At 54.3% G+C, this 26409-nt stretch overlaps 1 protein-coding gene and 1 long non-coding RNA gene across 2 annotated transcripts in view; one reads left to right on the top strand and one right to left on the bottom strand.

The window, feature by feature from the left end:
- The window catches only part of DDX10 (DEAD-box helicase 10), a 38704-nt gene that overhangs the window by 9617 nt on the left and 2678 nt on the right, over positions 1–26409 (top strand). Inside the window, exons 11-19 of the mRNA XM_032976705.2 lie at positions 4026–4113; positions 5232–5320; positions 7636–7787; positions 8657–8802; positions 9387–9599; positions 14332–14466; positions 14920–15093; positions 19809–19868; positions 25942–26084. Coding sequence (XP_032832596.1) covers positions 4026–4113; positions 5232–5320; positions 7636–7787; positions 8657–8802; positions 9387–9599; positions 14332–14466; positions 14920–15093; positions 19809–19868; positions 25942–26084 — 1200 coding nt within the window. The remainder of the gene's footprint in view (positions 1–4025; positions 4114–5231; positions 5321–7635; positions 7788–8656; positions 8803–9386; positions 9600–14331; positions 14467–14919; positions 15094–19808; positions 19869–25941; positions 26085–26409) is intronic.
- On the bottom strand, positions 1838–26020 carry LOC142905997 (uncharacterized). Its single transcript, XR_012930022.1, has 3 exons — positions 25921–26020; positions 14912–15062; positions 1838–9652 (listed from the first exon to the last, which is right to left on the bottom strand). It is a non-coding gene; the product is annotated as an uncharacterized LOC142905997 (long non-coding RNA).

Raw genomic sequence — 26409 nt, 5'->3', positions numbered from 1 at the left:
AGGGTGGAGCTAGGTAGGGTGGAGCTAGGCAGTGGAGCTAGGGAGGTTGACGGAATGATCCAGTGCAGTCGTGCGAGGGAAGAAGCAGATGGAGAAGTGTTGTCACCTGCCCACGTGTGGTGAGTGTGGGAGTATTGTTGTTAGCTGCAGTGTGGTGATTAAACACAAGCGTGGTGGATGAGACGAAACGGGCTGTCGTCTGGCAGAGCGAGTCCTCGACACGGGTGGAGGATTCGGTGAAACCAGGTGGCCGGATGTGCCACGCCAGGAGGTGGCGCCCGTGCTGCGTGTGGATGTGAAGTGTGTCAGCACTGGTCGACGCGAGTGTGTGTAGTGTGTGAGCGGTAGTGTAGCGGTTAGCGCTACGCTGCGTTACGAACCCGGTGACCCCAGTTCAATTCCCGCTCACGGCCAACTACCAATGGCGATTATCTGAACCGGTCCTGGACCTCCCCTAGGTCGACTTAGCCTCGAATGAGTACCTGGTGCGTTGTGTAAAAACATCGCCACTGGGGAGACACGCGGTTTGAGCATGGTGCTGGCCACCCACCCCCTCGGGTACCCTTCTGGTCTTCATAGGTGCTCGCTAACAGCGCTTGCCCTAAGTCTGTTTAGGCTATACGGGGGGCGTCTTTATCTTTGTAACGTCTAGAACGTTGCGCTCCAAACCCAGCGACCTGAGTTCGATTCCCACTCAAGGTCAACACTAGTGACAACTAACCAAACTGGTCCTAGGCCTACCCTAGGTCGACTCAGCCTCAAAGGAGCACCTGGTGCGGTGTGTAAAGATCGCCACTGGGGAGACACTGGTCGTCGGGCGAGGTGCCAGCCTTGACAGGTGCTCGCTAAGAGCACTTGCCCCAAAAAGTCTGTTAAGGCGATAGGTGAGATCTTTTTTGTTTTGTTATGTGTGGTCACCTTGGGGTGCGACAGGAATGTCCTCTGGCTCCTAAATTAGTTTCCATCTATTTTTTTACCATTTAGTTATTCCCATGGCTTTACCAGAGGAATGTTTATCTGGTCCAGATATGAGAGGCTTGTCGATGCCTGTGTGCAGTCAAGGGATGGCTGCCTTCTGGTCAAACATGTTATCATATTATGCTGATGATCTAGTCATTGCTGCTCACTTTGAGAATGAGTTGGAGACCTGGAGGATGGCAATAAGAGGTGGGGGCCTTACCAACAGCTCCACAAAAACAAAGCACCTACCTGGGTCTTTTATGTCATCAAATACTCCTCCACTCTCCATTAGTGATGAGGCAGTTTTGAAGAGTGTGGAGACGTTTTTGTATCTGGGTGGAGGAGCATAGCTTGACAATTTGACACTTCACGTGGCCTGAAGGTGGACCTCGTCTGGCGCAAGCGCTTGTGGTGACGTCGCCGCCACTTAGTGGCGGATGGCGGCCATTGTCGTATTATGTATCTGTGAAGTCATCAGCACCGGGGAGGCTAGATAACAGCTCTTACCCCCAAGTGTCTCTATGGCTGTAGGGGGATCTTTGTCTTTGTGTGTCTTGGTTTTCTCCGGCTTCCCGCCATGCACATGGGAAGTGTTTAATTCTCGCTGCAGAAGTCGACGAGACCGCTGTCGAGGATAAATTAATTGACAAATATTGCAAATGAATTTTCTTTTAGGTCTCTATATTTTTGGCCACGCTTTGATCAAGTAGTCCAGTTTGCAATCGGGCTAATTCCTGAACAGCAACACAAAAGTTTTGCTCGTCTTTGATCACGTTTACCAGAGGTAACATGACCACCCCCCCCACCACCCTCCCAGTTGCAGACGGATTGACGTACACACACACACGCGCAGATCTAACGTAAAAACGCTGTACACTCTGGCTTGTAAATGTTTAATAAAAAGCAACTGGCCAGACAAGTAGCTGGCACCTCCGACGAGCACGGTTGGCTACGTACGGTGCGAAGGAAGTTCCACGTCCATCCATACAGACAGACATCCTAATGCAGGCAGCTCCTGAATACGGGTCTTGAGCCTCGGCTCGGCTCTCCAGTGGAACAAACAAACTTGAGTGTTCGCGTCCTGGCACGTGGCTCGGCCGCCTCTCGGTTCGCGAGCGCAATGCCCAACTCCGGTGTGCGCCAGCGCCAGCGGCGGCGGCGGCCGCTTTGGGAACGAACGCATGACCAAACAAACGGCGCGTACACGGCAACGGCGACAAACACGGAGCCGGTCGCGGTCTGCGGCGGAACGGTCACGATCGATCGTGGTCGCGATTGATCGTGCGTTAGCCCCCCCCCCCCACCCCTCTGATTCATCCGGGTGCCCCTTGCGGTTCGGGCGGTTGAAAAGAATTAAAATAATTTGGTACATTTGCTTTCGGCACCGTCCTTTTATAGGGCGGGGCGATCGTTGCGAGGGAAAGGCGCGCTGTCGTGTTTCGCAGGCGTCGCCTGCTGTAGTTGGGCAGCAGGCGGCGATGCTGCCGTGTGCAATCCCGGTTGAGTATTTTGCGGTGTGAAATGTTCTCGAACGCTGCAAATTGGCACCATGACTCCAGCATACAGTGGCCCGCTGGTTTTGAATGCCGTCACGGAATCTTTAACCTCCACTGCGAAGCAGATGGATGGCGTGCGTGCGGGTAATTTACACGCGACCGCAGGAATAGCAAGGGCAGAGAACGCACCACCGCTTGGCCACATGGCCGCTCGAGCACAACCTGGCTGATCTGAGGCACGCGATGTCCACAGTGGGCTCCGTCTCCGAGTACACAATCTGGCCTACAGGAAGGTGTGGTCCCCTTGTGTTGATTCGTTTCATCCGTTCACCCCATTATAATTACCGCACAACGCTGTTCATTTTATCATTCCTCTTATCTTATTATCTTTCTCTTTCCTTCTGCCTTTTTCATTTTTCATCGATCACAGCCCAGGGCCTTTATTCCCAAACTCTCGATCCGCCGCAGCGTGCATTCCGGCCCGCCTCTCTTCGCGAGACATTGAACGTGCAAACGAAATGAATTGTGAAACGCGAAATTACGACGCTGCTCTGCAGCCGCGGAGAGCGCGAGGGAGATGGATGGGATGACAGCCACGCCTCCAGCACTTTGCACAGTCGGAATGCAGATTTTGACGTGGCGATAAAACCCTTGTCGACCTGCGGCTTTGAGGGTGTGGCGGAGCGGGGCCCGGGCTCTGGGTGGGAGCCTGCGTGGACAGGCGCTCCAACGACACCCCTGGTACTTGGGTGGCGGGGGGGTAAGGAAGGGGAGGGGAGGCCGAGCAGACACACAGAGGCCCCATTGTTTAGTCGACACAGGCTGCTGGGGCCATTCTGTAAGTGAGCGCCTTACAAAGGGCAGCACGGAGCACGAGTGAGCAGCGGTGTCGCCAATACCGTGCCCGGTCACATTTTGTCTGTCCATTGCTGATGTTTACAAAACCTCGCAAGGCTGAGTCAACCTAGGAAAAGAAGGCCCTGGATCGGTTTAAATATTCACCGTTGTTATCGGTCTTGACCGGACATTGAACTCGTGCCGCTGGGTTACACTTCCACACGTCCATGCACAGGTGTCCCATGTACAACCGTTTTGTCAAGTCTACTGCTCGCCATAGGCCTCCCCACGCCCGTGTTTATCCACGAAAACCTCGCTTGGGTCTCAAGACTCATTGTCAAGAGAGGGTGCTCTTACAGCGGGATGTTTGGCCATGAACTCCGCAAGCAGTTAGAGTTTGGCTTCATGTGGCAGGAAACCGGAGGACCTGGAGAATACCCACCTACACACACACGAGGATAATGACATTGCTCCACACAGATGGATTTATGAATCCATTGCTGTGTTGCCACCTCCGGGTCTCCTCTCTCAACACAAGCCCATAAGACCTGGTATCCCCTGCAGTTTCCCACCACAGCACTAACCATACTCGAGCTCGGAGCGATGCGATCGCCTGCGATCGGTGCCACGCGGAGGGCTGCCTTCATCCAGCAGTGGATTAAACATGACTAACTGGGTTGACGCGCGTATGACGCGCTCGCGCGTGTATGATGCGCTCGCGCGTGTGTGCAGGGTGAACCCGGATAAACTGAAGGACGTGCGTGGAAAGCTGGAGGGGTTCCTGGCGCAGGAGAAGGAACTGAAGGAGCGGGCGCAGCGGGTAAGCGGCGCGGCGGGCGTTGACGCCGCGTTGACGCCGCGGTGACGTCGCCGCGACGTCACCGCAGCGTCTCACAATGAGCGAGAGAACAAGTGAGAGTGCCTTAGTGAGTTCCTGAATGAGCCGCCCACCACGTGGAGCGAAAATGTGAGACGTCACGCCGACGAGCACGCGGTAAAACCCGGCGGCACCGGAGAGAGAGATAATGCGCGAGTGTGAGTGCGCATATAGTCATGTGTGGGAGTGGTAGCGTAGCGGTGAGTGCACTGTTCAGTCCACTGCTGGATGAAGGCACCCCTCCACGAGCTGTCGGTTCCCGCTCATGGGCCAACATCGGTAATGATTATCCGAAACGGTCCTGGGCCTCCCCTGGGTCGACTCAGCCTTAAATGAATACACGGTGTGGTGTGTAAGCATCAGCACTTGGAAGACAAAGGCGGCCGCGCGTGGTGTGGGCCACCCACCCCCTCGTGTGCCTTGCTTATTAAGAGAACTTGCCCCAACAGACTGTTCAAGGCTATACGGGGGATCTTTGTGTAGTCCTGTTATGCTGATGGTGTTTAAACTTCTTTTCCAAAAATATTATCTCGGCTGTGCTATTGGCCTTGAGCTGTGAGATGAAGAGCTGTGCGGCCCTTAGTGTTAGAGAACGCACTGTGGAAGCGGATACCACAGAGCTACCTCTGAGATCTCTTCATGCCACCTGTTGTCCACACAATAAAGGGTAACAGTGCTTTCCCCACCGGCCCTGCCACTGAAAGTCATGTTTGTCGCATGGCGGTAAATTAATATTTTTTAATTCTCAGGGCTGGAATTTAGTCAAATTTAAGTGCAAAAGAAGATTTAACTCGATGGCGTTTTTCGTGCGGTCATCAGTGACCAGTCTGAGACCACCAACTCGCTGCACTTGAGAACCCGGTTTAATCACGGCTAACATCAGTGGTGTATATTTGGATCTGTCCTGGGTTTTCCCTCAACCAAACCAGCAGGTGGGAGACAAAGGCAGCCGGGCACGGTCCTGTCGCCCTACCCCGCCATGCCGGCCGTCATCAGGGCTCGCAAGTAGCGCTTGTGTCTACAGCGGGGTGGGGTCTTTGTCTTTGTGTGCGCGTGCGTAGTGCTTCATGTCGTACATCCGTGCCGTCTACCTCATGAAGAACAAGGAGGTGTTCGATGTCACTCGACTGCCGCTACCGCAGTACGCACTGTGAGTACCCCTCCGCCACGTCCCTCGCTCACCCCCGCGCCAAGGGGGTCACGTTTGTCGGATCGGTCTGGAAAAATCGAGCGGAGATATCAGTCATGATGGTTAGACATTGAAAGAGCGCGCTGTCGTGTCGTAACACCGCTCTCGCCCGCCGTGTAGCTGCGAGGCCGCAGTTTGAGTCTTAGGCTGAGTCTTCAGTTGAGTCTTCGGGTCACGTTTGAGGTGTGTGAGAGAGACATCGTCGTCCTTCAGTTGTTTCAGCAACAACGAGTTCCATGTGGTGGGTCCAGCGAGTTACAGGCGGTGGGTTCAGCGCACGGACAGATAGACCCCCCCCTCCCCCCACCAAGGGAATGTGGAATTTCCATCACCGGTTCGTGGCTGTCAACAGGAAATGAGCAAAATGCCTTGGTGCTCATTTGAGCAGCAGGATCTCCCTCTGTTTTACTTTGAAATGCTTAAAATGATGTGAAGGTCTTGACAAAGATTTTTCATTTGTCCTTAAAAATACACAAGCGGAAATGTTTAAATCTGAAACTCATGCCCAAGGCCACAGCCTGCGGCGTCCCCAATTGTCCGACGTGAGTGTGCAGCTTCGTTAACCAAATCATCCACGTGCAGTTACAGATATTGGTTCGACCATCGTGTTACGGATGCCGGTCGCAGCGCAGAGTGTGTAGGAGAGAGCCCCGTCCCCCTTATTGCGCTGTGAGATTACCGAATGGATTCTTTTTCCTCGTGAAATGCCGTTGTTTGGCGGAGTTGGATGGAAAACTTCTTGGGGTGGTGACGCCGCCCAGCTGTTGCGCGTTCGCCGTTTTTTCGCAGAGGTTCCACGGTTCCAATCCCGGTGGTCAGTCCCGGTCAATACCACTCGGGGTGTGTTGACAGTACAAATTATTTGCGCCGCCTACTTTGCTCTCGGTGGACATTAAAGATCCCGTGACGTTGCGCGAAAAGAGCAGGCCAATGCGTGCCGGTGTCATGGTCTAAATTTAAAAAAAATTACCACTGCAGATTAATTACTCGGTTGGGAATTCGCAGAGCAACGTCACCCCCACCCCCCCAATACTGTGTGAATCAACTTCAGCCTATGGCTGTGAAACATAATGCTTCAGCGATAGGCTTGGATTGTGAGAATGGCGCAGATACCAAACGTACCTAATGAAACTGAAATAAGACTTCAGTAATTAAAGTGGGTGCACGATAGGTGTGGAGGCCTCTGTGGTTCGCGTGAGTCAGGTCGGCTTGGCACAACGTGGTGGCACTCTTGGGGTGTTGATTGAGAGTGGACGCCCCAGAAACCAAAACTTGTGGCCAAGGCAGCTGCTGCACGGCCAGACCGCAGTTCCCCCCGGGATGAACAGCACCACTTCGACAACGAGAGGCAGACACTGTAAACGTTACGGTGCGGGTTCCTGCATTCGTACCGTCATCGTCGTCATCATCAACCTCTTCATCTTATTGAAATTTATATTGCGCCTTTTCCAAGGCGCGTTACAGCTATTATAACAATGTACATACGATGGTATTGGGTTTTTTGTGATGAAGAATGGGGCTACTTAAAGGGGTGGTGACATTTTAGTGACAGTAGAACAGGCGGGAGTGTCAAGGAGGGGTTCGGGGTCGGCCTGGTCGGGGGTGGGGTGGGGGGCGACGGAAGGCTGGGGCACGAGAAAAGTTGTTGAGGTATTGCGTTGGGAAGATGAAGGGGGGGGTGGGGGGAATCGTCTTCGTGCAACGTCCTCATGGGCGCGATCCCGACTTGGGCTGCCGCTCCGCCGTTAGTCTCAACCACCGGCCATCGTCCCTTCTGGCCACGGACGCGTCCTCTCCGAAGCCGCTGTTACTTTCCGTAAATGTTCATGCGACGCCTCTGATGTTACAGATCATTCTTCATTCGTGTGTTTTAAATCGTTTGTTCAAGTGTTAACCGCGGATGTTGATTTGCCAAAAATCGCATGAAGGTTTTCTATTTTTTATTAAATTACTAATATCTTATATAATTTTTTCAATAATTGTCTTAGTTTTAATCCGCTTCTCTTTGAAGGTGCATTAGCGATGACTGATGCTTTATTAAACATCGGATCATTCCCTGTGCAAACCAGTGATTGGCCACCCAAAGCCACGTAAACTGGATTGGCATGTCTGATCACGTGAGCTGTCAACATCGTCAACCATGATGTATCCACTGCCGCATGAAGGCCTTCCGTCTCGCTCCTGCGCACACGCAGCGCCGCGGTTCACAAACGGAGATAGAGATACGAGGGGGCGACCGACTCGACCGCCATGACCTCTGAACGCCTCTCGCGCAGGTCTTTGGGACTTGCCGTGGCTCCCCGCATCCGCTTCCTGCAGAGGGAAGCGCAGCAAAGGAGGGCAGCCGCCGCAAAAGGGTCCGCCCAGTGCACGCTGGGAACGGAGGGCCCCAGCACGAAGGCCGCGCCGCAGCGGAGAGCGGCAGAAGGTGCCACGCCTCGGTTTCCCAGTCTCACGATTTGTTTGCGACTTATTTACAGCAGAGCTGTGGCGTAGTATTGACATTTTCAATCGTTGCACTGTTTGAAATGTATCCATTTTTAAGAATGTGTTGGCTTCAGTACGGTGAATTAGCGGCCATGAAGTGTGCCGTGCTCAACCCCACGGGCTTGTCTTGAGCTTATACAATAATTTGGTTAAATCTATTTGTTTGTTATAATCGATTCATCTGTTTTATGCGTATAAAAAAACAAAGTTATGATCGTCATCATCATCATCAGTCTTGGCCAACTCCACTGCTGGATGGAGGGTTCCCCAAGGCGTGGCCGCCATCTCTCGCGACCTTGCGCCGTAACGATCCGCCCAGCAACAGCAGCAGCAGTAGCTGCAGACAACTTGATTTGATCGCCGCCACCTGCTTGCTGGTGGACGTCTTCTCCTGGCGCCCCGCTCCGTGGCTGCCGCTCCGTCGCGGTTCTTGACGTCGCTGCCTGCTCCCCCGCTCATGCCCAGCGGAGCACGGTTCATGGCACGTCAATCAAATCAACATTTTTAAAAAATCTCAGAACTGGAATTTAGCCAATTCAATTTGTCGTTGTCGTGACTTGAAACGATTAAACCGATGCCCTTCCAATCGCCGAATGCGACCACCCGCCTGAAATCGCTCGTGAATTGGCCCACACCTTCATATATATAGAGGACCGCAGAGCTTGGGGGCGGAATTTGGCACCAGCGCGCCGCTTGGCTGCTGCCGCCTTCCCTGTGTGTTTGACGTTATTATAATCAATTGCAATCATCGCGCGCCATGCGTGCTAACAGAGTAGCGCTTGCGTCGCCCGTTCCCGTCGCCGCGTTCAGAAGGGGCGTCCGACTCGGAGACGGAGCTGAACACGTTCCGCGAGCACCTGCGGCAGGGGGCGGAGCGGGGCCACTCGGCGAGGGGCGGCCCAGCCACCACCACCACGACGGCGCCGCCGCAAGACTCCTCCTCGTCCAGCGAAGAGGTGCACTCGACAGCCACGCGACTCACGACGACGTTTGTTGCGCGCCAACGCTTTGCGGCCCAGGTTGAGAGCGGCGATGCATTCGCTCCGTCTGTGAGGGGGGGGGTACATATCGTGATGGGTACTCTGCAAGATCTGACCGTGTCTGTTCAGTGCTCGCTGAGCTGCATTGGCTTACGGTTGCTGAACGAATACATTGAGGTTGCACTCATTACACATGAAGTGCTCGTCAAGGAACATAAAAAATCTCTCGCGCGCTTGGTGATGATGATGTGTAGGATTAGGTGTAAGGGGTAGACACTGAGTAGGATGCTGATGATGATGTGTAGGATGAGGTGGAAGGGGGAGACACTGAGTAGGATGCTGATGATGATGTGTAGGATGAGGTGGAAGGGGGAGACACTGAGTAGGATGCTGATGATGATGTGTAGGATGAGGTGGAAGGAGGAGACACTGAGTGGGATGGTGATGATGATGTGTAGGATAAGGTAGAAGGGGGAGACACTGAGTGGGATGCTGATGATGTGCATGATGAGGTGGAAGCGGGAGACATGGATGATGATGATGTTGGTGTTGTGGTGCAGGATGAGAAGGAAGGGGGTGACACGGAGGAGGACGATGAAGAGGCAGTCGACGCTGCCCGTCCACCAAAGTTCTCGTTGGGTCAGGAGGAGGAGGAGGAGGACGACGACGACGAAGAGGGCGCGGAGCTGCTGAGCGTGAAGCGGCGCGACGTGTTTGGGGTGCGGGGGGCGTCGCAGGCGACGGACGACGTGGAGGACGAGGTGGATGACGAGGTGAGTTCTGCGGAGCTGGAATGGCATGGCGGCCACCGGGACACCATTCTGCCCTGGGGGAAGAGACATTTAGATTTATTTATTTTCTATTGTCAAATATTTCAAAAGTTCATATCCACCGCAAGCATGCCGTGCGGTTTATCGCATTCCCCGCGTTCGGATTTCATTTCGATGTAAACCGCTCGGTGGAAAACACGGAACGTGCGGTCCCCCCCCTCCCATTCCCCCCCCCTCCCCCCCGGCAGCGTCGAGATGACCGGGGGGGAGGGGGCCGTGGCGGGGATGGTGAGGTGGGAGGGGGGCGGGGGGGTGGTGGGGGGTCAAAAGAGCCGTGCATGCTCGGCAGCTCGAGGGCACGACGCCGGGTGCACGCGGATCTCTCTCAAGTCCACCGCCGCTATCACTTTGTCCAGCTCTGAGCGAGCGGTTGCGCAACAACGTAGAATTGCGTACGGTTTTTTTCTTGTCGCTCATCTCCGCTCGGGGCTCGTCGCGGACGGCTCGCGCGCATTGCTCGCCGCTCGAAAGTGTCACCGGCGTTATTTCTCAATCCATCGTGTTGCCGTGACCGCGGATTCCCCCCCGGGGCGGGAGGTGGGGGTCACGGGCAGTGACGGACAGCAGACGCGGCGCGAAACAGAGGCCCGTTCATTGCTGGGCCCCCGCGGCAAGCCGCCATTGCGGCCCCGTGGCAAGGACGCCATCGCGTCGTCGCTTGTGATCGATGGCGTTCGGGGGGGCCGGCCACCGCCGCTCCTCCGCCGTTTCCACCGATCCTCTTTTTTTTTTCCCTCGCTATGCGCCGAGACTTCCCCTTGCTGCGGGGGCCACGTCTGAATGGACTGGGCGTTGCCCTCTGTGCGTGTGCGGCGGTGCTCGCTAACAGCACTTGCCCTGACAGTCTGTTGTTAAGACTGTGGACGGTGGAGGGGAGGGGGGATCTTTGTCTTTGGTGGTACGAATCCACCGACCACACATCCCCCCCCCACCTGACCAAGCGGCAGCTGAGCGATCGGGATGCGCAACCATTTCGCCCTCGCAACCGCGTCTTGAGCTTATTTCCCGTGTGGTTAGGAGTGCGCGGAGTTTATGCCGGGACCTGCAGCGTCTGACTCTTGGCCCCCCCTTCGGTGCACGTCGGTCCGGTTTTAACGGCGGCGGCGTCGTTCGCTACCACCGATCGATGTTGAAATCGTGCAGGAAACCGCCGGCGCGTTCTCTTGCTCGTTATCGAGTGGGGTTTTACTCGTGGTTGGACAGTGCGTCACGTGACCATGGACTTACTTCGCCGCACACCCCTGAGCAAGCCGCGTGACAGGAGAGCCTGACAGGAGAGGAGGAGCCTTTAAGCAACCAGCTGTGCAACTGCTCATTCCTGGGTGCAGACACCACTACACACATGCGATTCAGTTGCACGCAACTCAGTTGCGCACGCCAATCGCTTGGGATTAGCCTAGCTCACTGGCCTGCTTGATCGACCCACTGACCAACTAAGCCCAGCCCAACCCAAGCCTCCTTTTAAAGTCGTCCCATAATTAATGGGCCACCAGCCAGCATGTGCCGGGTATCTGGCACCAAAGATGCCAGCGCCCTGATGCTGGCACCGTGCCGCCGCCGGTAACACGAGAAGGCTCGCGGTGGCTCCGGGGGGGGGGTGGTGGTGGCGCGGTGGGAGGGGCGAAAAGCTGCGTTTAACGAGCGTGTTTCAGCGCAAGTGCCGGCATGCCAATGCCAGCACGGTGGTTGGCTGGGCGCTGCTGCTGCTGTCACCGCGCGGTTAAGGTTGAGCCTGTCGCCCCGGGCTGCACTGTTGAAGGGGTCTTGATAGAAATCCGCGTAAGCCGTGCAGAAATGTGTAAGCTTTTTTAACGGGTCCCGAGGTCCACAACACCCCCCCCCCCCCACCAGTTTCACCATCCCACCATGACCATCGTGGTGAAGTATGGTCAAACAACAACAAGAATTAGTTTCCGCTCACCACGAAGTGACCGCAGTGTCAGCACAGTGCTTTTGCGCCCTTTTGAGGTGCACTTTGAGCCCATGTGAAGGTGCCAAAGGCTCGCAAGCAGGAGGTCACGTGGCAGACCCCCCAGGTGTTACGGGTTTGTGGTCAAACAACCTCCCGTGACTGACCCAGCACGGTGAGTCTTCATCTAGCAGTGGATTGACCGTGTAGGGTCAAAGCAGCGAACTGCTTTTTTGTGTTAAGTTTCGTTGTCTTTCCCCAGCACCTCCGATTAGCACGGTTGGCTACGTACGGTGGAAAAGAATTTCAACACATTTATACACACACACGACACCTCCGATTAGCACGGTTGGCTACATATGGTGCGAAAGAAGTTCAACATACGTACGTACGAGGAGGGGGGTGAGAATAATTATTATTACGGTTAATGATTAATATGGCGAAGTTTCAGTGTTTCACGTGTTCTCACTCCAGCAAGCCCGGGACATTTTTCCACCGTCTTGGTGTGGCTCAAACAGGTTTGGCCGCCTCTGCACTTTGTTTTCTGCCGCTCTAAGTGATCGTCGGGGGGTTTGGTGTAAGGCGCACGATTTTGGGTTAGACCTCACGGCCTCCACCGGTCTTTCCTGGCGCGCGCACTGTCTCGTTCGTCAATCCACTGCTGGATGAGGGCCCCCATCCAAAGCCGTTGTGAGTAGTCGATAAAGTTATCCCACCGTACTGCATTGTTGGCGGAGAGCAAAGATTCCGCCGTTAACATCGGCCGTGATCAGTCCGCTGCTAGGTGAATACCTCCCTGTGCTGTCTCAATCTCTTCACGGTCCTATGGCGTCCATAGCGCCCGCACGCCAGCTGGTTCCATCGCTGCTCTGTGCCTGCTCGGAATTCCGCTCAAGAGAGACGGGAAGAGGAATGCACGGGCCCAGGGAATGTACGCAGCTTGAGAGGGACGTCGCGTTGACCGGGAAGCACACTGGCTAAGACTGATGGTGGAGAGGCAGCTTGGTGTGGTAAAGTGTGGGTACACCCATCTCTTCCAAAGACTGGCGTGAGTCGGTAAAGAAATTGCAGGGTTGCACCTTGACTTAATTGTGATGTATGATGCACGTGTCAAGGTTGACTCTTCGGTGCCTTGGAGTGTTTTTTTGATTGAAGGCTCGATCTGAATGTTGATTTCACGTGACGTATTATGTGGGTTAGCACGTATGTGTGTCCGTGCGGATGTGTATTGGGTAGCTTTGTGGGGGAACGGTGGCGCAGTGGTCAGTGCACTGCGCTACGAACCCGGCGTTCCGGGTTCGGTGACGAATATCGTAACCGACCCTGGGCCTCCCCTAGGTCGATTCAGCCTTACATGAGTGCCTTGTGCGGTGTGCTGACATCAGCACTGGGGAGACAAAGGCATCTGGACATGGTGCTGGCGACACCAGCCCCAAGGAGCGCCGTTCCGGCTTCATTAGGTGCTCGCTAACAGCACTGAGTTCCAACAGTCTCTGTAGGCTGTATGGGGGGGTCTTTGTATGGGTAGTCAGCGGTGGCTTCGGTGGTTTGCGTAATGGGCTATGAACCGATGACCTGGGTTTGATACCCAGGCTTAGCGAACATGAGTGAGTGGAAAGTGGAATCGGACCTTGACCCGGGTCTTCCCTGTGTCACCTCTTTCAGAAATTAGTACCCGGTACAGATACATTTCATTACTGGGGAGACAAAGGCAGCTGGGCGCGGTCCTGGCCACAACACCACCAGCCCCTCGGGCGCCGTAGTGCACTTAGCCCAACTGTCTGTGGGGAAACTGTAGATGTTTGTCTTGTGTGTGTGTGTCTTCCTGCGTGTGAATGCACGGGTGTGTGTGTGTGTGTGGCAATGTATGCGAGTGTGTGTGGGTGCAAACCTGGTAACCCGAGATCGATCCCCACTCATGGTCAACACCGGTGAGGATTATCTGAACTGGTCCTAGGCCTCTCCTAGGTCGACTGAGCCTCAAATGAGTACCTGTGTGTACCCATCGCCACTAAGGAGACAAAGGCGGATGGGCGTGGTCTCGGTAACCCACCCCCTCGTGTGCTGTGCCGGCCTTCACAGGTGCTAGCAAACAGCACTTGCCCCAACAATCTGTTATAGGCTACACAGGGGATCTCCGTCTGTCTATATACATCCATATGCTTAAAAGCATTATGTATATACCCTGCCACATGGGAGTGTAGTTCAGCATCAACAGGTGACATCACCCCACGGCACCTGTGCATCTCGAGTCTCACACACGCAGTACGCGTGAGCTAGCGGCCAGCGTTGACCCCGTTCGAGTGGTCTCCAATAGTCCCGGCGACCAACGGGAAGAGGAGACCCTCAGGCCTGATACTGATCGGGCAGGTCTGTGGTTCTCGGTGCTAGTTGGTGTGAGGGCGCGTGGAGGGGGTTTTTGCGAGGACGGCAGACCTCGGAGGTCGCAGCGCCCACGGCGCAGCCGCTGCGGGGTCCGACCACCGGCAGGGACGACGTTGATGACGTCGTCGCGTCGACGGCTTTGGCTGCGATGGCATCTCGAGCCCGACCTCCCCCACGTCCCCTGTTGCTGTGTTTTTCCCTATTTTCATTGCAGTTTTCATTCCCTTATTCATTCCTGTTGCTGTGTGCCCTTGTACCTTTCCGCATTCTGCTGTAATCTGCCCCGATGCCTACTTTAATGAGGCCGATACTGTCACAGAAAATAAAGACCGTTGCTTGATTGCATTTATTGATCCCTGCGACCCCACCCCTCACCTCCAGGTGGCATCGCAGAAGAAGGAGCGGAGGGCCGGCGGCGGCGGCAGTGGCCGTAACAGCCGCGTGCGCGAGGCCAAGCGCGTGCTCAAAAAGAAGCTGAAAGTGAACACTCGCGTCCTGTTCACCGACGAGGGCGAGGTGCGTGCCCAGCGCCGTCGCATTGCGATGTGCAGGGATCCATTTAAACATTCGCAAACACGAAACGACAACACGAAACGACAACACGAGGGAGCTCCTGCAGCTCGTGGTGCCACTTGTGTTGGTGGCTGTGGTTGTGGTGATGATTGTGGTGGCGATGATTGTGGTGGTGATCATGGTGATGCTGCGCATGATGGTGATTGCGGTGGTGATCGTGGTGGTGATCGTGGTGCTGGCCGCCCGCCCCCTTGTGTACCGTGTCCGCCTTCATAGGTGCTGCTCGCTAACAGCCCCTTACCCCCTACAGTCTCTAAAGGCTGCACGGGAGGATCTTTGTCTTTGGTGCTGATGGTGGTGGTGTTTTTGTTGTTACACGAGCCTCCCCGACTAAAACGTACGGTGGCCATTCTGACAATGAGTGTGTGTGTGTCGCGTGTGTGCACACATGTGCAGAAGGTGCAGGCCTGGCCGCCGATGCAGAGTATGGCTGCGCTTGACGACGATGAGGACCCCGACGACGATGGGGGGCCGGGAGGCATCGACGTGCAACAAGCGCGGAAGCGGCTGCACCGGGAGGACAAGGTGGACAAGGAGCTCTACCGGGAGAAGATCAAGAAGAAGCACAGGGTGAGTGTGCTGCCTGCTACTGCTGCTGGTGCAGCAGGTGGTGGTGTTGGTGCTGTTAGTGCAGAAAATGGTGGCGCTAGTGCTGCAAGTGCAGAAGAGAGTGAGAGTTCTGCTGCTACTGTAGCAGGCGGTGCTGCTAGTGTTGCTGCTTCTAGTGCAGCAGGTGGTGGTTCTAGTGTAGAAGATGGTGGCGCTGCTGTTGGTGCAGCAGGTGGTGGTTCTAGTGTAGAAGATGGTGGTGCTGTTGGTGCAGCAGGTGGTGGTTCTAGTGTAGAAGATGGTGGTGCTGTTTGTGCAGCAGGTGCAGCAGGTGGTGGTTCTAGTGTAGAAGATGGTGGTGCTGCTGTTGGTGCAGCAGGTGGTGGTTCTAGTGTAGAAGATGGTGGCGCTGCTGTTGGTGCAGCAGGTGGTGGTTCTAGTGTAGAAGATGGTGGTGCTGCTGTTGGTGCAGCAGGTGGTGGTTCTAGTGTAGAAGACGGTGGCGCTGCTGTTGGTGCAGCAGGTGGTGGTTCTAGTGTAGAAGATAGTGGTGCTGTTGGTGCAGCAGGTGGTGGTTCTAGTGTAGAAGACGGTGGTGCTGCTGTTGGTGCAGCAGGTGGTGGTTCTAGTGTAGAAGACGGTGGTGCTGCTTCTAGTGCAGCAGGTGGTGGTTCTAGTGTAGAAGATGGTGGCGCTGCTGTTGGTGCAGCAGGTGGTGGTTCTAGTGTAGAAGATAGTGGTGCTGTTGGTGCAGCAGGTGGTGGTTCTAGTGTAGAAGACGGTGGCGCTGCTGTTGGTGCAGCAGTTGGTGGTTCTAGTGTAGAAGATGGTAGTGCTGTTTGTGCAGCAGGTGGTGGTTCTAGTGTGGCCTCAAGGTGCACATGGCCTGGCACAAGCGTCGTGGTGACGTCACCGCCACTTAGTGGCGAATGGCGGTTGTTGTTGTGGTTCTAGTGTTGAAGATGGCGCTGCTGTTGGTGCAGCAGGTGGTGAACTGGGCTAGGGGTGGAGTCATCCCCCCCACCCACCCACAAACCCCCTCCCCCCACACAATTCACAAATCGAGTGTTTGTGTGTAACATTGTGCTTGATGGTCACGCCTCTAATATATGTAAGCATGTGCGTGCATATGGTACATACGTGCTTACATGCATACACACGTTCACCGTGTCCCATGGTGAATTAACAATAATATCGACTTGCGATGCATCGCCACTCAGTGTTCGCTCGCTCTCAAAGAGAGGACGACTCGGAGACATGAAGAGGGAATCGCAGATGAGCGGGTAGGCCGCAGCAGTCGCGCGGGGTGGGAGTTTTGTTAACATTTTTGTGATCCACCAACCCTCCCCTCGCCTCCACAGTGCAAGATTACAGGCCACGTGGATAGCCCACCACGCCCTGCCAATTTTATACATACTTTGTGTGCGAGTGTGTCGGGGTCGGCGCGTGTGAGAATGGGTGTAAGCGTGTGTGTGGTGTCCGATAAAGGCTGAGCGGTGGCGCAGTGGTTAGCGCGCTACGCTACGAACATGGCAACCCGACTTCGATTGCCATTCACGGCCACCACCGGTGATGGCCTCCCCTAGGTCGACTCGGCCCCAAATGAGTACCTGGTGCGATGTGTAAACATCGCCACTAGGGAGACAGACGGCCGGGCTTGGTGCTGGCCACCCCCTCGTGTGCCTTCATAGGTGCGACTCTCTAACAGCACTTGTCCTGACAGTCTGTTAAGGCTATATGGGGGATCTTTGTCTTTGGTGTCAGATATAGGTGCCTGTGTGTTTGTTATATTCGCATGTATGGCTGAGTGGGTGTGCGAGTGAGCGTGTGTATTTGTGCCAGCGTATGTGTGTGTTGGAACAGCGCTATCACTCCGCCATGCACCTGTGTGTGTGTGTTAGCGTGTGTACATGTTAGTGTTAGCACGTGTATGTGTGTATTAGCGTGTGTTAGGTGGGGAGCGGTAGTGTAGCGGTTAGCGCTACGCTGCGCTATGAACCCGACGACCCGAGTTCGATTCCCACTCACGGCCAACACCAGTGACGATTATCTGAACCGGTCCTGGGCGTCCCCCAGGTCGACTCAGTCTTCAATGAGTACCTGGTGCGGTGTGGAAACATCGCCACTGGGGAGACAAAGGTGGTCAGGCGTGGTGCTGGCCACCCACCCCCTCGCGTGCCGTGCCGGCCTTCATAGGTGCTCGCGAACAGCACTTGCCCCTACAGTCTTAAGGCTATACGGGGGATTTTTGTCTTTGTGTCTGTTAGCACGGCACTGTCACCACGTCAAGCACCAGAGTGTGTTAGCGTGCGCGCGTGTTAGTGTTAGTGCGTGTATATGTGTGTGTGGTTTAGCGCGTGTTAGTGCGTGTATGTGTGTGCGTTTTAGCGCGTGTTAGTGCGTGTGTGTGTTTTAGCGCGTGTGTGTTAGCGTGTGTTTTAGTGCGTGTGTTAGCGTGTGTTTTAGTGTGTGTGTTAGCGTGTGTGTGTGTGTGTTTTAGTGCGTGTGTGCATTAGCACGGCACTGTCATCACGTGCACTGGCGTGCCGGGCCCCGGGCATCGCAGCCACAACAGACTGTGCTCCCCACCCCTTGCAAAACGTCTCGTTTCATTCCGCTCCATCCGCCACCCCACGGCAGAGATTTTACAACTCGGCGCGTCGCCGCCTAATTGACTTTGATTAAATCCCTTTTATTGGATCATCTTTTCAGGATGCCGTCGCGTGAGATCCGATCGATCGGCAAATAAAACTCGCCGTGCTTTTTTTTGTTCGTTATCAGTTGAGTCGAGTAACTTTTTCCCCCCGATTTTCCAGAGGGGTACTGGTTGTTTAACCATACTTCACCATCATGGTTTAGGCATCACCCTCGCCACCTATGTCAGCAGTGACAGGGAATCAAATCCAGATCAGCGGGTTCATAGCACAACGCCCTTCCTGCTGCGCCATGGCACCACCAAAATGCTTCAGCACTCAAATATTAGGGCACTAAGATCGGGCTTCTGGGTTGGTGGCGGTCAGTGGATATTATCTGTTGTGGCTTTGTCAAGAAGAGAGTATTCGTGGCCGTGGAGGGCATTAGCAAGTAACCGTGGCCTCTTGTGGGCCATAGCCATGGCAAGTATTATTCGGTACTGGCCTTGGGAAGTATGAGTGACCATGGCAAGTATTTGGCCTTGGCAAGTAGTGTCTGGTGACCACTACCTGCTGTAGGCAAGGGCCGTGGCAAGTTGCAAGGGAGTGGCCGCGGCAGACCGTGTGTAGTGGCCACAATCTGGTATGGGCGGTGGCGCTGACTGGTGGGTGGCTGAGAGGTAGCAGCCGTGGCACGGTGCCACGGCGGTTGGCTTGCCTCGCCCCTCACGGCATGGCAGGTTCGGGCGTTTCCACTGTGCTCGCCACGTGGCAGTGCCAAATCATGGGCACGCCGCTGCCAAATCGGGCGCCGGGTTCCTCTCCCTCCGCTGCGCCAGGCGCGGTTCACAAGAGAGAGGCTGGAGGACGACCAGTCGAGCCGGGGGGGCGACTCGGAACGGGCACTGTTGCTTGCGCCAGTTGCGCCCCACCAATCGGTTCTTACAGTCATGCATGCATGCCTGTGCGTGCGTGTAAGACGGCTGTTTGCAATATATACAATAGCTCTGCACATGGCAAATCGGCATTGCAATGTGCCGAGCGGAGGTTTCTCGTCAGGCTACATTTTACCTGCCATGACGGGCGTTCACAAATAAAATGGAAGAGCTGAAATTGCACGTAGACGCACGCTGGTCAGTGGCAATCAGTGAAGGTGGAGAGCGTGGACATGGCAGCATAGAAGTACACTATAATTTTCCTGCGTTTCCGTTTGCTACGTAGATGGTTTGATGGAATCGCGTTAAAAGATGGCAGGGGGACTGTACGAACGACAGAACGTGTGTGCAGATTAGAGCCATTGTATTCACTGTTAGGAAGGGATGGCGACGGGGGGGGGAGGCCTTCACCCAGCCGTGGGTAGATCGCGGTTCGTGGCCATTAAAGGCGCGAGCTTGTTTAAACTTGTTTAAACTGAGAGCTTGGTGGTGCCACCATCGTTTTTATTTGAGGCGACACTGGTGGAGCGGTGGGGCATGGTGCACATGCCAACAAGCGCGCGGCTTCGAGGGCTTACCGAGTGGTTAGTTTGGATTATCAGCGGCAGCCAAGGTACACACAAACAATCGACCGGCAACGGTTAACCACGACGCTGGATTTCGTTAGGCCACATAATGATTTTGTCAAATTTGTGTCGTCAAGACCAAAATCGGGCCAGAAAATTAAAGCCCCCTGCCCGAGTTGGTGCAAACAGTGGAACGGGGGGGTAGTGGGGGGGGGGTGGTGGTGCGGGTGCTGCTGCAGGTGCTGGAACTTTGAGTGGCCACACGAGTTCCGTGGTTCATGAAATCACGGTGTAAACCGCCCAACCGACAGTGATGTCATTCGAGACGAGATCGTCGTGTGCCGGCGTTATGGTCCACATTTGCCAAAAATGTGAAAAACCGCACCACGAGAGTACACATCGCAACACGGTCCCCCTACCATGAAACTACAGCAGACTTCAAAACACCACAGCGCCTTCCTTCGCGAGAGCCTCGCGCTGTACGAACGGCGTGAATATCAAATGTACTGAAATATATTTTCCAGTATTATTTTTATCGGAGTCGATAAACCGGCCACACTCGGTGCTCTAACTCGGCGCCGTGCTTTGTTGTTTTGTTATAGGAACAACGACTGAGAGCCAAGGAGGAACGCAGAGCGCTGAGCAAGCGTGGACGCAACAAGGTGAGCACAAGCGCATGCAGGCCTACCATGGAGAGGTGGGAGGGAGTGGGGCCCTGGCGCAGTTAAACCGCTTGCACACTCGATAGATGCACCATTGATACAAGGTGTGTTTCAAACGTAGTAATAATGATTTGCGCTTAACGGGCGCCTTTCACAGCTTCTCAAGGCGCCACGTGTGTGAATGGGACAGAGATAATAACGGAGCCGCGTGGCAGAGTGAGATCCAGAGAGGAACGAAGCTGATTAGAAGAAATGTTTTAAAAATATTGACTCCTTTCCGAGAGCCTGATTTCCAACAGCAGAGGGGGAGTTCCACTTGAATCTGGAGGTGACCGGGTTGGCTCTGCAAAGCTCTTCAACGCTGAGCCGGCAACGTTGAGATCCACTCAAACGGACATCCACAGCCTCGCCTAGAGATCCATAACCTCGCCTAGACATCCATGGACATAATAAAACACTCAAACTGCGTAGAGACCTACAGACCCATATAGACGGACTTGTGACTTATAAACCAGGTTCACAAGTGTGTAGCGAATTGATGTCCATGGCCAGGTAACCAATGGCTGCACGCAAAAAGTCGCATTTAACTTGGCTAAATTCCTGCTCGAAGAACCAAAAGTTAACATTGTGACTGCTGTGTCACGAACGGGTCTCTAGCCAGGTGGCAAGTGGTGGCGGTGGCGCAGCGCCCCCAATGTGTGATTGACAGAGGTCACTTCTCCGATGTCGCCTTGCGCCGCCCACCCATACGCTGGCGCACGGGGCGATGCACCGCTCGCTCAACCGCGAGGGCCCTGGACGGACGCTTGGTGTTTCGCGACGGTGATAACGCAGTCAAATTAATGAAATTTGGGAAAAGGACAAAAACACGGGTCACAAGACGTGCCAAATACCCCGTCCCCCCCCCCGCATTACCGCGACCCCACACGACCCCACGCAGGCCCCGTCGCAAGCCGTAATTTTCGGTAATTTAGCCGTCGTGTGTAATACACGAAGGACGTGCGAGCGCCGCAGGCATGCGCCCAGGCTTGTAGCGCGAGCCGGCTTCACGTGAGGGGGGAGGGCCAGGTGTGGAGGGGGGCACGTGTGATCATACTTTTCCATGAATTATTCGACCTGGTGAAATCCCTCAAGATGGAACGTCTCGCCAGCAAAGGGTGTCCATGGTACAAACTTGGCGGGGGGGAGAGAGGGCACAGACGGCACACCGGCGAAGTTGAACTTGGAGCGCAGGTTTAACGGTGAACAGCATGGATTGCGGAGCGCTCCGCCTCTCACCCCCCTCTCACCCCCCTCCCACGCCATGTGTGCATTAGCAAAGGCTGCAACGCCCGTCGCTTAATTCTACGCACCGATGCTACGGGGCTGCATGTAACAACGCAGAAATGTCAATCGTGCGCTTAATTGCACGCATCAGTCGGGGTTTGGAATGAGTGGGTTAGGGATTAATGGGTTAGGTTTGGTGGGTTAGGGTTAGTGGGGTAGGGGCTAGTGGTGTCCATCTCAGGCATGCTGAGAGGAAGTCCTCTCAGCTGGCTGGGGGGAAGTGTCTTAAGAAGAATGAAAGCTACTTTGGAATAAGGCAATGAACCTGGAAGCACCAGGGCGGAGACCGAGAGGCCAAGATGAGGTGGAGATTTTGGACCAGTAAGGGAAGGAGTGGAGGAAGAGGAGCAGGCCTCAGGTGTGAGGTAAATACCAGAAAGATGATGTCGCTGCAAGGGATGGTGGCTGTGGTGGTCGAGACCAACAACAGTGACACCCAAAAGAGGGGGGGGATTTGCCGGAGAGGCCGTCCATTGCAGAGATGCGGCGATGAAATCAGCTGCGGTAGATGGATTGTTGTCTTGCAGGGCCTTGAGAAGGTTTGGGGATGCCCTTCATCCCGCAGTGATTAGATCACAGTTCATGGTTGCTGATGTGACATGTAATTAGTTCCCGTAAACCATGCATATTTGTAAAAACTGCAGCCATCATAACTTGTATCTGCTCCATAGTCAACCGTTTTATCTCCCATCACGGAAGTTCAAACACAGGCAAACCACTATCTACCCAGGAGCATAGGTTGCATGTCATGGGTCAAAGTGGGGATGACCCTGATGAGGCTGCTGTTCCTCAAATATTGGAAGTAGTCACCCCCTGTGAGTGGCTGGCTGAAGTGCCATCTGTTGAGGAAGTACAGAAAGAGATCCAGACTCTTGAGACCAGAAAAAACACTGGGCAGAGATGATTTCCCAAGCGAAATGCTTCGGAAAGGGTAGCATTGGTGTGCAGACTGCCCTATATGACAATAAAAACAGTCTGGACCACTGAACAGGTTCCGCAGGACTGGAAGGATGCCCTGGTAGTCCCCTTCTTTAAGGAGGACCACACAGACTGTAACAACTACTTGGGCACCTCCCGCCTCAGTGTGCCAGGAAAGGTCCTGGCAAGGATTATTCAACATTGCCTTGCCAGGTATGCTGAGGAGAGGCTTGCGGAGCCCCAGTGTGGTTTCAGGCCAGGGCGGTCATATTTTGTCCGTCTGCGATAGCAGATGTCAGGAATTCCAATAGGACCTACATCTCGTCTTTATTGGACTGGTCAAGGCCTGATACCATCAATATGCCTGGGCTCTGGTTTGTTATTCAAGCTTTAAGAGTCCCTGTCTCTCTGCTTACAATGATTAAGGACCTTCATGATTGTGGGCAGGCCCAGGTAAAACTACGTGGCCAGAAGTCGGAGCCATTCCCTGTTCACCTTGGGGTGCGACCAGAGATGTCCTTTGGGTCCCATGTAACATCTTTTTCGACCAGGAGGAATCTCCATCTGGTACAGATACAATAGGAGGCTGATCGATGCCCAGCTGTGGTCAAGGGATGGCTCCCGATTGGTCAACCATGTTATATGTGTCGTGACTGACTTCCGAGACATGTGGAGTAGAAGGCTTATTTATTAAGAGCACACGGGGCGATATACTTCGTAACGCAGCTACACATAGGCGATCCTAACACATAGCCCATCTCCGGCATATGCTACGCTGTAGAGGCTCATAAAGGACGCTACGGGGCGGTTGGAGGCAGTGGCTCTCCAGCAACGACGCAGGGCAGAGGAGTGATGCTCACAACAATGAGCAGAGCGCTGGGTGGCAAAAACACAGCAAGTTGGCACAGTGGGGGGCACAGCTGGTGCATCAGCCAGTCATCTCAGTCAATCAACCCATCGCACCTGGGTCTGTCCCGTGACCTGCCAGCGAGCGTTCGACACTTCATGTAGCCTTAAAGTGCACTTAGCCTGGCACAAGCGCCGTGGTGACGTCATCGCCACTTAGTTGTGAATGACGTTTTTTATGTTGTAAAATGTGGGTACTACCGCCTCTTCCAAGATGTTTGGCCAGCGTGGAAGATGAGGGGATCTCTAGAGAGGCTCCCTTTGGTCGAGGCCCTTCTGCCAGCAGTGGCGTGAGCGCGCAATTGCAGGGCTGTGTCTTTCCTGTTGACCACAGTGGCAAATATAAAAATCTAATTGTGATAAATAATTGGGTGTGGAAGGGGTTAATTGGATACAAGCCAATTATGTAAATCAGGGCGGCATTGTGGGGGCAGCGTTGTGAGTTACTGTGGTGGGGGACCCTGCCCTGTTCATGTGTAGACAAGTTTAATTAAAACATAAATAATTTTTAACAATGTTATGGCATTGCCCCTAAAACCCAAATGCTCACACGCCCGGCATGGATTGACAATCCAACGCTCACCGATTCACTCCATCCACTGCGCTCGCTTAACAGTGTTCAGTCACCTCCTTGTTACTCTTCTTTTGCTACTGCTACTACAGTGGTTGCTTTTCCCGTGAACTTCGCTTGTTGATTCCACCACTCGTGTTAAGGACTGATGATTTCATTTAATCCACCACCACGGTTCAACCAATGCGCTGCAGATCACAGTAACACGCTCACCCACTCACTCACCACACTCCGATCACAGACACACAATTACCCACTCGCTCATTCATTCACCCACTCACTCACTCGCCACACTAAGTCACAACACCACACTCACCAACTCACTCACCACACTCAGGTCAACAGCACACTTATCCACTCGCTCACCGCAATGCAGGTCACAACACTCTCTCGCCTCATAATAACCTTGCTGTACTCAAGAAACGTAGCAACTCTTTATCTATTGCAGCTTCAATAGTGCTGTTTGTTGCTGGCCGCTTTGGGCCTTTGCTCAGCAACCGTTATAAAAATAAGCTGTGGTACGGATGCTGGCTCACCCAACTCGATGCAAACCCGATATCAACTTGTGCAAATTCTAAGTGGTGCACTGCTTACTGCAAGTGGTCCAAAAGAAAACGCATTTATATCATGTGATGATGCCAGCAGCCCAATTGGGGACCTGATTGGTTTTAAAAAATGTTTTACGTAGTTGGCGATGCTTTTTGACCTCGCGCAACTTTAACAGCCGATCAAAAAAATAATTCATACTGAAGAAATGGGGGTGATGGGGTGGCATCATGACCATCTTCATCATCGTCGTCACTCATGACCAATCCACTGCTGGTTGTCGGCCTCCCTAAGCTGTGAGCGTCTCTCGCAACCCTACAATGTAGCAGTGAGAATCCACATGGTGTGCGTGGGAGTCGCGCGGTCCCTCCCAGTGCTCATTGACGGAGCGCATCGCTCCGAGTGACCCTAGCCTGGAACTCGGCGAGAGGGGACTCGGTCGGTCCGAGAACGATGAGCTCTCCTCCCCGTGTGATGCACACTGGACTCGCGCTTCTGTTTCTCTAACTCACTCTCCTCCACTGCTCCACTCCCCTCTTCCCTTGCCCTCTCCCCTCCGCTCTCCGCCCCTCCTGTCCCATCCCCTACCCTACCTGGGGGCGAGACAGATCCACACATGCCTCACGCCACTCTCCTCCCCTTCACTCTTCCTTCTCTCCCTTCTCATCTCTCCTCTGCACCGCCCCCTTTCCCCTTCATCTCTCCCCTTTCCTCGTTCCCACTTTCTTCTCCACTACACTCTCCTCCCCTCCTCTTCTTTCTTCTCTGCTCTATTCCCCTCCCCTTTCTATCCGCTCTCCTCCGCACCTGAGGAGTTGGCGAAGAGGTGTGCGTTCCGCTGCGCTCTGCTATGCACCGCTCCCTAGGTGCGGCCCAGCGCACGTGGAGTGTAGTGAGCGTGGAGAGTGTGGTGGGCGTGAGACGAGCGAGTTGAGACGAGCGTGTGATGAGACGAGCGTGTGATGAGACGAGCGTGTGATGAGACGAACGCGTGATGCGAGTGACGAGTGTGATCTGTCCTTGCATTTGCTCGTGTGTCTTTGTGCTCGCTAACAGCACTTGCCCCAACATTCTGTTAAGGCTATGCGGAGGATCTGTCTTTGTTTGTGTGCACATGCCTATTTGTGTGCGAGTACGTACCTAAGTCTGTGTGTAGTGGTTAGCGCACTCCGATTACAACCTGGACACCTGATTCCCAGCCACAGCTAACCACACTGGGAGAGTGATATAGAAACCAGGTTTGGGCCACCCCTAGGTCGACTCGGTCTCAAATGAGTACTTGGTGCGGTGTGCAAACACCAGCACTGGGGAGACAAAGGTGGCCAGGCATACTGCTGGCCAAACCCTTCCCTCTTGTGCGCTGTCCCGGCCTTTGTAGGTGCTCACTAACAGCACTTGCCCCAACAGCTTGTTAGAGTACACGGGGGGGAGGGGATCTGTCACATGTACAGATGTGTATATGTATGTACCTTTGCATACCTTTGTGTACTTGTGTTTGAGTAACCTCTGTAGAGTGTAGCGGTTAGTGTGTTGCGCTGGTGACCTGGTGACCTGAGTTGGATTCCTACTCACCGCCAACACCAATGATGATTATCTGAATCGTTCCTCATTTGAGTACCTGATGTGGTGTGTAAATATCGCCACTGGGTAAACAAAGACAGTCAGGGGTGGTGCTGGCCAAGCACCCCCTTGTGTGCTATGTCGCCCTTCATAGGTGCTCCATAACAGCACTTGCCCTATCAGTTTGTCAAAGGCTATATGGGGTGTCTTTGTACCTTTACTTACCTGCGCGCGTGTGCATTGCAGGATGAGGAGGGCACCGCTGTCCTCGGCCGCAGCGACGACAGCGACGATGAGAGAGAGGACTTTGACCCCAGCACCCTGCCTGACCCCGACAAGTACCGCGATGAGGAGGGGGAGAAACGTGGAGTCGCCGAGGAGGGCGACAGGTATGCACGTAGCAACTCCCAAATCCACTGCTGGATGAGAGCTTCTGCATGCCGCTCGTGTCGCGGGGAGTTATTTGACTATACTTCACCATGCTGGTCAGCGCGGGTCGGTGAAGGTGGGGAGCACAGATGTGCGATGGATTTAGTTTTCCGTCCTCTGCTTTGAGCTACGTTGCCCCATAACCAGTGAAGGGTGTGTGGTACCCAACAGCTACTGTTGAGTACATGTTCATATGCACAATTCAAATATTGTCACCCATAGTGTTTATAATTGCAGTCTCCAACTCTTATTAACCACTCCATCTGTCTAGCCTCTCTTGGTTGA

The sequence above is a fragment of the Petromyzon marinus genome, chromosome 60, assembly GCF_048934315.1.
Source record: "Petromyzon marinus isolate PM22_M1 ecotype Great Lakes invasive population chromosome 60, UKy_Petmar_22M1.pri1.0, whole genome shotgun sequence".
NCBI classification, from domain to species: domain Eukaryota; kingdom Metazoa; phylum Chordata; class Hyperoartia; order Petromyzontiformes; family Petromyzontidae; genus Petromyzon; species Petromyzon marinus.
The sequence above is the reverse complement of the archived record's forward strand: the minus strand, read 5'-3'. Positions and strand labels throughout refer to the sequence as shown.